An 11849-nucleotide genomic window follows, 5' to 3' on the forward strand; every position below is an offset into this window, starting at 1 on the left:
AGTTAGCCAAAACATCTGGGCTTTTGCAGAGTGCCCTGTGGCCGGGGACCCAGCTGCCTGTTCTCTCCCAGGGTGAAGGAGGGGCAGCTGTGCCTATGTAAAGTTGACATGAGAGCAGATTCATTTCCCAGTGGGGGTGCAGACCTGCACAGTCTAGGCAGGACAGTGGCTGGAGGGAAACATGTATAAAAGGGGTTTCAAAGAGTAGCCTACAATATTTAACGTCTTTGCCCTGTGCTGTAGGGGGGCCGAGTCGCACCGGAATGGCATAGAGGCACTTTTTCCACACAGAGGATACTCCACATGGTGTCACCTTGCACGCATGGTGTGTGTGTCAGCCTACGTGGGGGGGGGGTGTCTTCCGGTAGTACGGACATATGCACATGCAGGACTACACCGCGGCCTTTGGCATGAGCCCAGCCTTCTTGTTTGGCTTCTGGGGGGGCTGCTGCACATGCTGCCGGCTCTGCGATTCCATTTCAGAGCAGGTCACATGTTCCCCACTGAGCTCCCTGCTACAAGCCTTGTTCCCTCTCACGGGGTGCAGCACCCATCTCAAGGAACAGGCTTCCCTTGGGAGTGACTGGGACTAGGGGACAGAGAGACTGAGAATGGAGGGGCAGGGCCAAGGGGCTGTGACTGGTGTCCTGGGAGATGGGGGGCCCTAAGGGGCTGTGACTGCCATTGAACAGGGGGCAGGGGCAGCAAGAGGCCATGACTGGTGCTGGGTAGGAAGGTGAGGGGCACAGGTTTCCACCACATGCATCTGAAGAAGTGGGTATTCACCCACGAAAGCTCATGCTCCAAAACGTCTGTTAGTCTATAAGGTGCCACAGGATTCTTTGCTGCTTTTACAGATCCAGACTAACACGGCTACCCCTCTGATACTTGACACCATGCAAGGCACTGCATTTAGCCGTATGGAGTGGAAATCCATCAACCTCATGAAGAAACTTGCACAAATAAAGACAGATATCATCTTCCTTTCCAAATGCAAACGGATGGACATCACACCAAATGGACTAAAGGTAAAAAATCCACTGCTATCTACATACTACACAGATCACAGTGAGAGACTGTAAGCTGTCTAAACTCCTACCTGCCACGTGGGGTCACAACCGTGATACCCCTAACCCACCCAGCAATATCGTCAATCTATCCAATTACACACTCAGCCCAGAAGAAAAGTCTGTCCTATCTCGGGGACTCTCTTTCTGCCCTGCCACCCCCACCAACATGATACAGTTCTGTGGCGATCTGGAAGCCTACTTTCGCCGTCTCCGACTCAAAGAATACTTCCAGGACAACACTGAATAGTGCACTGATACACAGGTGCCCTCCCACCAACAGCACAAGAAGAAGAACTCCACATGGACTCCTCCTGAGGGTCGAAATGACAGTCTGGACTTATACATTGAATGCTTCCGCCGGCGTGCACAGGCAGAAATCGTGGAACAACAACATCGCTTGCCTCACAACCTAAGTCGTGCAGAACGCAATGCCATCCACAGCCTCAGAAACCACCCTGACATTATCATCAAAGAGGCTGATAAAGGAGGTGCCGTTGTCATCATGAACAGATCTGACTACCAAAAGGAGGCCGCCAGACAACTCTCCAATACCAAATTCTACAGGCCACTTCCCTCAGTTCCCACTGAGGAATACACTAAGAAACTACAGCATCTACTCAGGACACTCCCTACACTAACACCAGAAGAAATCAACATACCCCTAGAGCCCCGACCAGGGTTATTCTATCTACTACCCAAGATCCACAAACCTGGAAATCCTGGACGCCCCATCATCTCGGGCATTGGAACTCTCACTGAAGGACTGTCTGGATATATGGACTCTACTCAGACCCTATGCCACCAGCACTCCCAGCTATCTCCGTGACACCACTGATTTCCTGAGGAAACTACAATGCATTGGTCACCTCCCAGAAAACACCATCCTAGCCACCATGGATGTAGAGGCTCTCTACACAAACATCCCACACACAGATGGAATACAAGCTGTCAGGAACACTATCCCTGATGATGCCACAGCACAACTGGCTGCTGAGCTCTGTGCCTTTATACTTACACACAACTATTTCAAATTTGATGACAATATATATCTCCAGATCAGTGGCACTGCTATGGGCACCCGCATGGCCCCACAATATGCCAATATCTTTATGGCTGACCTGGAACAACGCTTCCTCAGCTCTCGTCCACTCACGCCCCTTCTCTACCTACGCTACATTGATGACATTTTCATCATCTGGACCCATGGGAAGGAGACTCTGGAAAAATTCCACCACAATTTCAACAGCTTCCACCCCACCATTAACCTCAGCCTGGACCAATCTACACGGGAGGTCCACTTTCTTGACACCACGGTGCAAATAAGTGATGGTCACATTAACACCACCCTATATCGAAAACCTACCGACCGCTATGCCTACCTTCATGCCTCCAGCTTCCATCCCGGACACATCACAAGATCCATTGTCTACAGCCAAGCACTGAGGTACAACCGCATCTGCTCTAACCCCTCAGACAGAGACTAACACCTACAAAATCTCCACCAAGCATTCTCAAAACTACAATACCCGTACGAGGAAATAAGGAAACAGATCAACAGAGCCAGACGTGTACCCAGAAGCCTCCTACTGCAAGACAAACCAAAGAAAGAAACCAACAGGACTCCACTGGCCATCACATACAGCCCCCAGCTAAAACCCCTCCAACGCATCATCAAGGATCTACAACCCATCCTGGACAATGATCCCACACTTTCACAGGCCTTGGGTGGCAGGCCAGTCCTTGCCCACAGACAACCTGCCAACCTGAAACATATTCTCACCAGTAACTGCACACCGCACCATAATAACTCTAGCTCAGGAACCAATCCATGCAACAAACCTCGATGCCAACTCTGCCCACATATCTACACCAGCGACACCATCACAGGACCTAACCAGATCAGCCACACCATCACTGGTTCATTCACCTGCACATCCACCAATGTAATATATGCCATCATATGCCAGCAATGCCCGTCTGCTATGTACATTGGCCAAACTGGACAGTCTCTACGGAAAAGGATAAATGGACACAAATCAGATAGCAGGAATGGCAATATACAAAAACCTGTAGGAGAGCACTTCAACCTCCCTGGCCACACTATTGCAGACCTTAAGGTGGCCATCCTGCAGCAAAAAAACGTCAGGACCAGACTTCAAAGAGAAACTGCTGAGCTTCAGTTCATCTGCAAATTTGACACCATCAGCTCAGGATTGAACAAAGACTGTGAATGGCTTGCCAACTACAGAACCAGTTTCTCCTCTCTTGGTTTTCACACCTCAACTGCTAGAACAGGGCCTCATCCTCCCTGATTGAACTGACCTCGTTATCTCTAGCTTGCTTGCTAGCATATATATACCTGCCCCTGGAAATTTCCACCACATGCATCTGAAGAAGTGGGTATTCACCCACAAAAGCTCATGCTCCAAAACGTCTGTTAGTCTATAAGGTGCCACAGGATTCTTTGCTGCTTTTACAGGTTGGTGCTGGGTCAGGCAGGGGGCTGTGACCGCATCATGGGAGATGGAGGAGCCTGACTGACACCTCAGGGGTGAGCACCAGAGCAGCCAAGAGAGGGAATTGCCGCCCTGTGAACAAGGCTGTCCCACACTCAGTGTCCTCGCCCAGCGAGCCGGGGGGGGAGGGACAAGGAATGGAGCGCACTGCTCAAACAAAAGCTGCTGACTCGCCAACGGACTTCACTTCCCCACTGAACACTTCCAACAGGGAAGGGCAGGCAGGAAATGCTGACCCCAACCAGGGCTGGGCCCGGGCTGCAGGATTCATCCCCCTCCCCGACCCCGGCCGAGGACCCCGGGCCGGACCTCGCAGGCTTTGGGAGCTCCATTCGAAGGGCATCTCCTGCTGTTATACTGAGCACGGGCTCTGATGGCTTTGGGCACTTCCTGTGTCACTGGGGCCTGCAGAAGCTCCTGGCTCTCACGGGACCTCGAGGAACCCTTTCAGCCTCCCACCTTTTCTCACCTGATCCATATTTTCCCACCGTTCAGCGTGTAGAATTTCCCACACGTGCTGAGCTCAGCGAGGGTTTTAATAGACGCCGCGTCTGAGCCACTAGATGGCTCTGTCAGGCAGAAGGCAGCCATGGTCTCCCCTGCAGAAGGCAGCAAAAACGGTCACCAATGGCACAGAGAGACAAAACAACCCACATGCAGCCAGGGCTCAGCCGGGGGCCTAGGACCCCCACTGCCCCGAGGGTTCCCCCCCATGCAGCAGGGATTGAGTCCGTGGCAGGCGGGCACATAGGGAGGGATGAGGATGGGGTACATCCGTGTGCACCCCAGTGCGACCAGCAGGTCTTATGTAAACGGACAGCTACAGAAAGCTGCACTTTTCTGCAACTCGGCTGGTGCTAGCAGGTGGCTGCCTTGCCTTGGCCATCCTACAGATCCCCTGCTGGCACAGCGACACGCCAGCCTGCAGTGTGAGCTCGAAGGCTGTGCTCTGGAGCAGGGCTGGAACTGTGAGGCCCAATTCAAATACCCGGCGGTGGTCCGGGGCTTCGGTGGCACTTCGGCGGCGGGAGGGGGGGTCCGCTCCGGGTCTTCCGCGGCACTGAAGGACCCCCCCCCCGCCCGCTGCTGAAATGCCGCCAAAGGCCCGGAGCGGACACACACATTGCAGCCGCCAAAGAGCCGGACACCACTCTCAGCTGCCGGGTGAGTAAAAAATCTTTAAAAGGTTCCTAAGGTGCGGGGCCCTCTTAGGTACGGGGCCCGATTCTGGGGAATTGGGGGAATTGGCCTAAAGTCGGCCCTGCTCTGGCGGGGCTTGAGGGCTCAGTGCAGAGAAGCTTGCACAGAGCTTGCCTGTGCTACACCTAACTCTCCCCACTGCTCTCAGCCGCCCGCTGTCACCAACCCTCCCCATAGCCTGTAAGCAGAGTGCTGAAAGCGCTGCTCAGACCAGCGTCTGGGAGACCGGCAGAAACCCAGAGGGTGGGTAAAGATCTACATTATACTTTGCATAGGGCACAACGGCGTGAAGAAAACAGACCCTGTTCCCTACCAGAAGCTAGTTTGGGCAGGTATTTCTCCTTCTGACTCTGGGTCCCAAAGAGCAGGATTCCCTTAAAGCCGATTGACTGATGAGCACCGAGGCTAATGCCCACACCAAGGTCGTGCACTCCAACCACCTCCACAACCCAAGCATACTGAAGGGAAAGCAAAACAGAAGTGGTGGGGACGGGGATTAGGTTGGAACTGCTGCCCAGTTTGACCTTCAGATGCAACAGCTTCTGGGGACTAGCAAACACTCCGCATCAACGCCAATGTTGGCACTGCTCCACATCTGTTCCTCCTAATCACCCCTGCCATGGCCCAATGCAGGACACTGGGGGCACAGACCAGTCATCAGGAGCCTTCAGACACTATCAGGCCCCATTCAGCTGTCTGGTGCCTGTACCGCACTGTGCCTGGCTCACAAGGGCAAAGGGGAGGAGGTGGAGGAAGGGTTGCGTAGAACTTTTAAAAAGAGAGAAAAGAAACCCCACACCTAGCGAAATATGCACATTGGAGATATTACTGATACATTATCTGTCTACCACTGTGTCTGTCTTGACTATTTAGGGACTCCCTCTGACTGTTTGGCCGAGCAGCACCCAGCCACCAGAATCGATAGTAATGAATATTTATTGATGGAATTACTAGAAAGCAAGACTCAGAGAAGTGACTAGACTACTGTCATACAGCAAGAGGATACCAGGCCTGGGAACAGAACCTGGTTCTCCTCGTTCCCACGCTGGTCCCCATGTCACACTGTCTCACCTCTGAGCTATCCAGGTGATACTTTCACACTCTCTAGCTACTATAATGGGCACAGGATAAAAACATAGCTGGAGGGATGGGTAGAGCTCAGCACGGCAGCAGGAGGCTTTCCAGCAACTGTTGGTCTACTGCCCATAGGAACAGCCCTGGTCTGTGTGGGGATGACAGGTGACATGGCTTCAGAGTTCTCAGATCTTCCAGAGGGTTAAGCCGGGTGGCTAACTGTATTTTCTGTGCTGTTACGATTAAACTCTGGCAGCAGTAACGCTTGGACGCTGCATAGGGAGGTGAAGCTTGTCTGCACACACGGACACATAACTGTATGTGGCTCACTGGTGACAGCATGCAGCAAGCTGGATTCATAAGCCAGATGCACAGGACCCCAGTAATAGTACCTCACTCACTTCAGCATATGGCCACCTCTCAGATTGAGCAAAGCCACGCTCCCCAGGCAGGGCTTAATTTGGAACGAAACAGGTGCTGGGGCTCCAGCATTTTTTTTACTTTCATAACTGATGAAGCAGGCTCAAAGGTGCCGGGGCTCTGAACCGCCAGGCCCGGAGGTACCAGGGCTCTGAACTGCCAGGCCCGGAGGTACCAGGGCTCTGAACTGCCAGGCCCGAAGGTGCCGGGGCTCTGAACCGCCAGGCCCAGAGGTACCGGGTTCTGAACCGCCAGGCCTGAAGGTGCCGGGGCTCTGAACCGCCAGGCCCGGAGGGGGTGGGGCTCTGAACTGCTCCCTGGCACAAATGACGCACTGCCCCTTCGCCTCTGTATCACAACCACACTCTTCTCTACTCCCAACCTCCTCCAGGAAGTGACTCTACCACGTTACAACAGTAGGAGCCGTGGGCCAGCGAGGAGAGAACGGGTCCGCCTGACCTGGCAGGTCAGGACAGCTCTCATGCTCTGAGTCAAACCCAGGGGACGCTGGATCTGAATTCCATGCCTGGCCGCACCCATCACAGGCCTGAACCAGACACCCGGCTCCAAACTCTCGACCTGGCCCTTACTGTCCCCTCAGGCCTGCACCCCCCAAGGCTCCATCTTACCTGGGTGTTCGTCAGCCCAATTCCCCCCAGCTCCTCAGGAACCTGGAGCCCAAAGGCTCCCATCTCCTTCAGCCCTTCCAGGGTGGCTGTCTCAATGCTCTCCAGTTTCTCGTTCTCCGCAGGATCATTAACCTCCTTCAAGTAATGAAAGGGAGCGAGTGAAAGGCAGATGCAGAGCCCAGGTGAACGCTGCCTGGGCTGCGTGGGGTAGGGCCGGAGGGGCTGGGAAGGCTATGTTTATGCAGTGTGTACCTCCATGGCACCAAGGAGCTGCTGGATCCTAGAGCAGGACAGCTGGGCGCTGGTGTGTTAGTGTCCTGCTGTTGCTGTGCGACTAAGCCTGATGGTCAGTGTGTGTGTGTTGGGGGGGTGGGCCTTGGAGTGGGCAATCTATGCCCTGATTTCCCTTCCCCTCTGCCCCCACCCCACACTCCCTTCCTCCTCCCAACCTGCCTTCTGTCTCTGGGGAGAGCCAGCCATGCAGAGCCACCCTGCCCTTCAAATATCCCTGCAGAAAGGCCTCCCACATGAGCTCCTTCACTGCCAACACCTGAGCTGCTAACCCACGCCTTGGTCTGACAGGCTGGTGGTGCTTTACATGAAACATGGGCATTAGAGGAACTCGGGAAATCACAATCAGGAGAAGAACGTGGATATGCACATGCGCATCCGCATCCTCCAGGCTTCAGAAAGAGGGTGGATTCCCCAGGAGAAGTAATTTTTTATATGGTGGTGAGGAGGGCCATCCCATGTCACTGTCTGAGGAAGACAGAGTCCTTTTCTTTTGTTTACCACACACACACACGTCAGGCTAATCCATAATCAGACAGGCAGCAGACTGCCACTGACCTCGAAGAAGCGGGTGCAGGGATCTACCAGGGCTTGCAGGGACTGCATCTGCTCCATTGAGAGCACTAAGGAGGGACAAAGATGCAGCTGGATTAGCAGGATGTGTCTAACCTTCATCACTTTATTACATGATTTGACACCAACACCCTTATGTGAGGAGGCGCCTTCTAAGACTGGATGTTTGTCTAAGAGCTCTGCTGTAGTCCAGAAGGGAATCCTTTCAGGGAAGTTCTGTGGGATGTGTTATGCAGGAAATCAGACTAGAGCTGTGTTGCTCAGCCTTTTTGACACCAGGGACCAGCTTGCTTGCAGGGAGATCTCAGGGGCTGATGCCAGTCCAAGGACCGGTCATTGAGAAACACTGGACTAGAGGATCATAGTGGCCTTAGAATCTATTAATCGACCTGCAGGGGAAGAACTGGCTCAGCAGAATGGCAACAGGCACTGGCTAATGCGTCTCTTCTCTAGGCTGTTGGTTCAAATCTCGTCCCAGTGCACAGGCCTTTGAATCATCTCAGCCTACTTCCACTCGGACCAGTGTCCACACCACAAATGTCACCAGCGTATTTGGCCCCCTGGCTGGCTGACTGAGCCGAGAGCTCCAGCGTTCATGGAAACTGAACTAGCCTTTCACTGGGGGCAGGAGGAGCACATGACCTGCATTCTGTGACTTGGGTGGTTTTGCTCTACAATGCCATTAAGCCAGCATATGCCACCATTAGCAATAAATCTGTAAGGAAAATTTAAATAAAAACATCCTACCTGAGGGGAAAGGAAAAACATTGTCAGGTACAAACTGCCCATTGAACAGGTTCATGACAAAGGATGTGGATTCCTGGAGGAGATAGACGATAACAAGAACATTTACACAAATGAGCCCTGCAGAGTGGTGTGGTACTAGGAGATGGAAGTTCATGGTCTGCTTTCTGCACAGCTCAGAGGAGGGGAGTCCAGGAAGAGAACCACTCCTGTGCTGACTGCAGAACCATGGCACCCTGCAAGACGTGCTGAGAAGCACTGTGAAAATGTACGGAAGTGAAGAGGGTATTTTTGCCTTTGCGGAGATCTCTGGACCGTGGTGCACTCAACTCCCACAGAGAGGTTCCATCTCTTCTCAGAGGCTCATACCTCTCAAGATCACTGACAGCTGTTCTGATGATGGCATGCTTCCACCTCGTGTTTCATTGGCTGAGCATATTGTCACTCTGCAGTGTAGCCTGTTGGGAGAACTGCCTGCCCGGGCTGCCAACACCCCCCTTTATTGTCATTGTGCAGCGGACTTGGATGCTGTTAAGAATTGAGCTGCTTTTCAGATTTTCCTCCCAGTTCTTATTCGCACACTTGCCTCAAACACAACATGAGTCTCATTAGAGGTAAGGCCTCTAAGCTTGGGTTTTTAGCACCATTACAGTACCATACCCATTATGTTACCCTAGAGCCAGCAGGAGAAGCCTCAGGCATTGCTTTATTTTCTTCTTTGGTGCTTTTTTTTTTATATGATAATGCTATTCGCTGCCTCTGAGGCTGAGCAGATCTGATTGCCACGCCCAGCTGAAGTCAATGGGAGCTGAGGGAGCTGAGAATCAGGCCCACAGTATCTATCAGAGTACGGAGGAGTCCCCCAGGAGTCCCCCCTGGGGAAAACAGCGGTCCCAACATCAGTAATTTAACACAGTCTAGGACAAAGCACAGACCTGCAGCCACTTCCCAAGGCTTTCAAAGCAAAATTATACAAGCACCGTGACTTACCTTGTTTGCTTGACTTGAGTATTCCTCTTTTTGATGTGTTATATAGTATGGAGGCGATGTCAGCCTGGGGAAAAGAACAAAACTGCTGTGACATCACGCAAGTGCAATTTTCACTATCAGTCATAAGCATTTACTTGGGTGACTGGCAGCAGTGGAAGGCATGTGTCTGCGGTTTGGTGGTCACTGCACAACACCTTTAAAGAGAGCCTGAGAGACCACCTGGAAAACTGTAAACGGAACCTGCTTCGATGGCATCTCCAATCTCCATCTTTACTACCAGGGATTTTGCACAAACGCAGGATCTTTGGTTCTTTTGCCCGCTGGTACTTTATTGCGGAAAACAGGCAGATGGGAGTTTGTTTATTAAGAGTAATTAATTACTCAGACTCCCCAAACAGAGATGGATCTTGTGAACAAGCACAGGAGTTGGCTTTTTAGGGTATGTCTTCACTGCAAAAAAAAAAAAAAGGTGTGTGTGTGGGTGCTGTTCTTAACTCAGGTTAGGTAACCCAGGCTAAAACAGCAGTGAAGGCACAGCAATTTGGCTTTTAACTTGGGTTAGCCACTTGAGTTAAAGCCGATAGGAGAGCCTGGGGTTGACTTGACCTGCTAACTGTGTTAAAAACAGAGTTGCCATGTCTTCACTGCTATTTAAATACAGCAAGCTAACCTGAGTTAAGCACACATTGTTCTTGGAGGAGTGGGGGGCGCAATGAAGACATTCCTCTAGAATCTAACTCTCTCTCTCTTGCTGCATAGGTATTATGGTGCTGGACACACTAATAATACTTAGATATTTGAAGTGTCAGCCTCTCCACAGCTAATGCTAGAAACAGCTTCCACAAAGCCCTCCTTTAACTTTGTCTTATAAGATAAGTTTGACCTGAGACCTACCAGATACAGTCCGAAGCCAAAGGATGTTTCTACACACCTTGAAGAAAATAATAATTGGGGATATACCAATCTCCTAGAACTAGAAGGGACCTTGAAAGGTCATTGAGTCCAGCTGCCTACCTTCACTAGCAGGACCAAGTACTGATTTTTACCCCAGATCCCTAAGTGGCCCCCTCAAGGATTGAACTCACAACCCTAGGTGTAGCAGGCTAATGCTCAAACCATTGAGCTATCCCTTCCCCCAAGAAAGCTTGTCAACCTGTTTCTGAGTTACAGGGCTTTAAAGTGCCCTGAGGTGAAGTTCTGACTTCTCCAATATTTTTTGTTCTTAATCAAACACAGCTGGTTTGGCCCCTGGGAACTTGCTGTAGAGTTACAGCTCCTTGGAGTGTGGCACTAGCCAGCTTTGAAGAAAATAGGTTGTAATTTAGCAAACTTAATGATAATTATTTTTGTGCATAGTTTTGGGTCCAATTCTGCTCCCACTGATTTCGATGGAAGTTATGGGCACATGTGTTTCTTTGTCCTTTATAAGAGTAAGATTGTTCTGTGCTGTGAATGATGGATCAGTCTGCTCCTCCCTCTGCTTCTGTAACAATGGGTCAGTCTGCTTCTCCTCCCTCCTGCAAACAATGGGACAGCCTGCTGTCCCCTTCCTCACGCCCCATAAACAATGGGTCAACTGCCTCACAAATAATAGGTTAGCCCGCTCCACCTCCCACACAAACAATGGGTCAGCCTGCTCTCTGCTCCCCCTGAAAACAATGGGTCAGCCTGCTCTCCCTCCCCACAAACAATGGGTCAGGCTGCTCCCCCTCAAACAATAGGTTGACCTGCCCCCCCAAACAATGGTGAGCCTGCTCCCCCGCCACACAAACAATGAGTCAGCCTGCTCTCTCCTCCCCCTGAAAACAATGGGTCAGCCTGCTCTCCTTCTCCTCAAACAATGGGTCAGCCTGTTCCCCTCCGTAAACAATGAGTGAGCCTGCTCCCCCCACAAATAATGGGTTAGCCCACTCCCCCACACATAAACAATGGGTCAGCCTGCTCTCTGCTCCCCCTGAAAACAATGGGTCAGCCTGCTCTCCCTCCCCACAAACAATGGGTCAGGCTGCTCCCCCCCCAACAATGGGTTGGCCTGCCCCCCCAAAACAATGGTGAGCCTGCTCCCCCTCCCACACACAATGGATCAGCCTGCTCTCCCTCCCCTCAAACAATGGGTCAGCCTGCCCCCCCAAATAATGGATTAGCCCGCCCCCCCACACAAACAATGGGTCAGCCTGCTCCCTCTTCCCCCTGAAAACAATGGGTCAGCCTGCTCTTCCTCCCCTCAAACAATGGGTCAGCCTGCCCCCCCAATAATGGGTTAGCCTGCTTCCCCACATACAAACAATGGGTCAGTCTGCTTCCCCCTCCCCCTGAAAACAATGGGTTGGCCTGCACCTCCC

At 52.0% G+C, this 11849-nt stretch overlaps 1 protein-coding gene across 5 annotated transcripts in view; it reads right to left on the reverse strand.

Moving 5' to 3' along the window:
• Positions 1-11849, reverse strand: part of LOC127056288 (very long-chain specific acyl-CoA dehydrogenase, mitochondrial-like) — a 215433-nt gene that overhangs the window by 33923 nt on the left and 169661 nt on the right. For all 5 annotated transcript variants that reach the window (XM_050963918.1, XM_050963920.1, XM_050963916.1 and 2 more), the window contains 6 exons: positions 9508-9571; positions 8521-8593; positions 7759-7823; positions 6910-7044; positions 5100-5244; positions 4056-4185 (listed from right to left, as the gene is read on the reverse strand). In XM_050963918.1, the coding sequence (XP_050819875.1) occupies positions 4056-4185; positions 5100-5244; positions 6910-7044; positions 7759-7823; positions 8521-8593; positions 9508-9571 (612 nt within the window). The remainder of the gene's footprint in view (positions 1-4055; positions 4186-5099; positions 5245-6909; positions 7045-7758; positions 7824-8520; positions 8594-9507; positions 9572-11849) is intronic.

The sequence above is a fragment of the Gopherus flavomarginatus genome, chromosome 8, assembly GCF_025201925.1.
Source record: "Gopherus flavomarginatus isolate rGopFla2 chromosome 8, rGopFla2.mat.asm, whole genome shotgun sequence".
NCBI classification, from domain to species: Eukaryota; Metazoa; Chordata; order Testudines; family Testudinidae; genus Gopherus; species Gopherus flavomarginatus.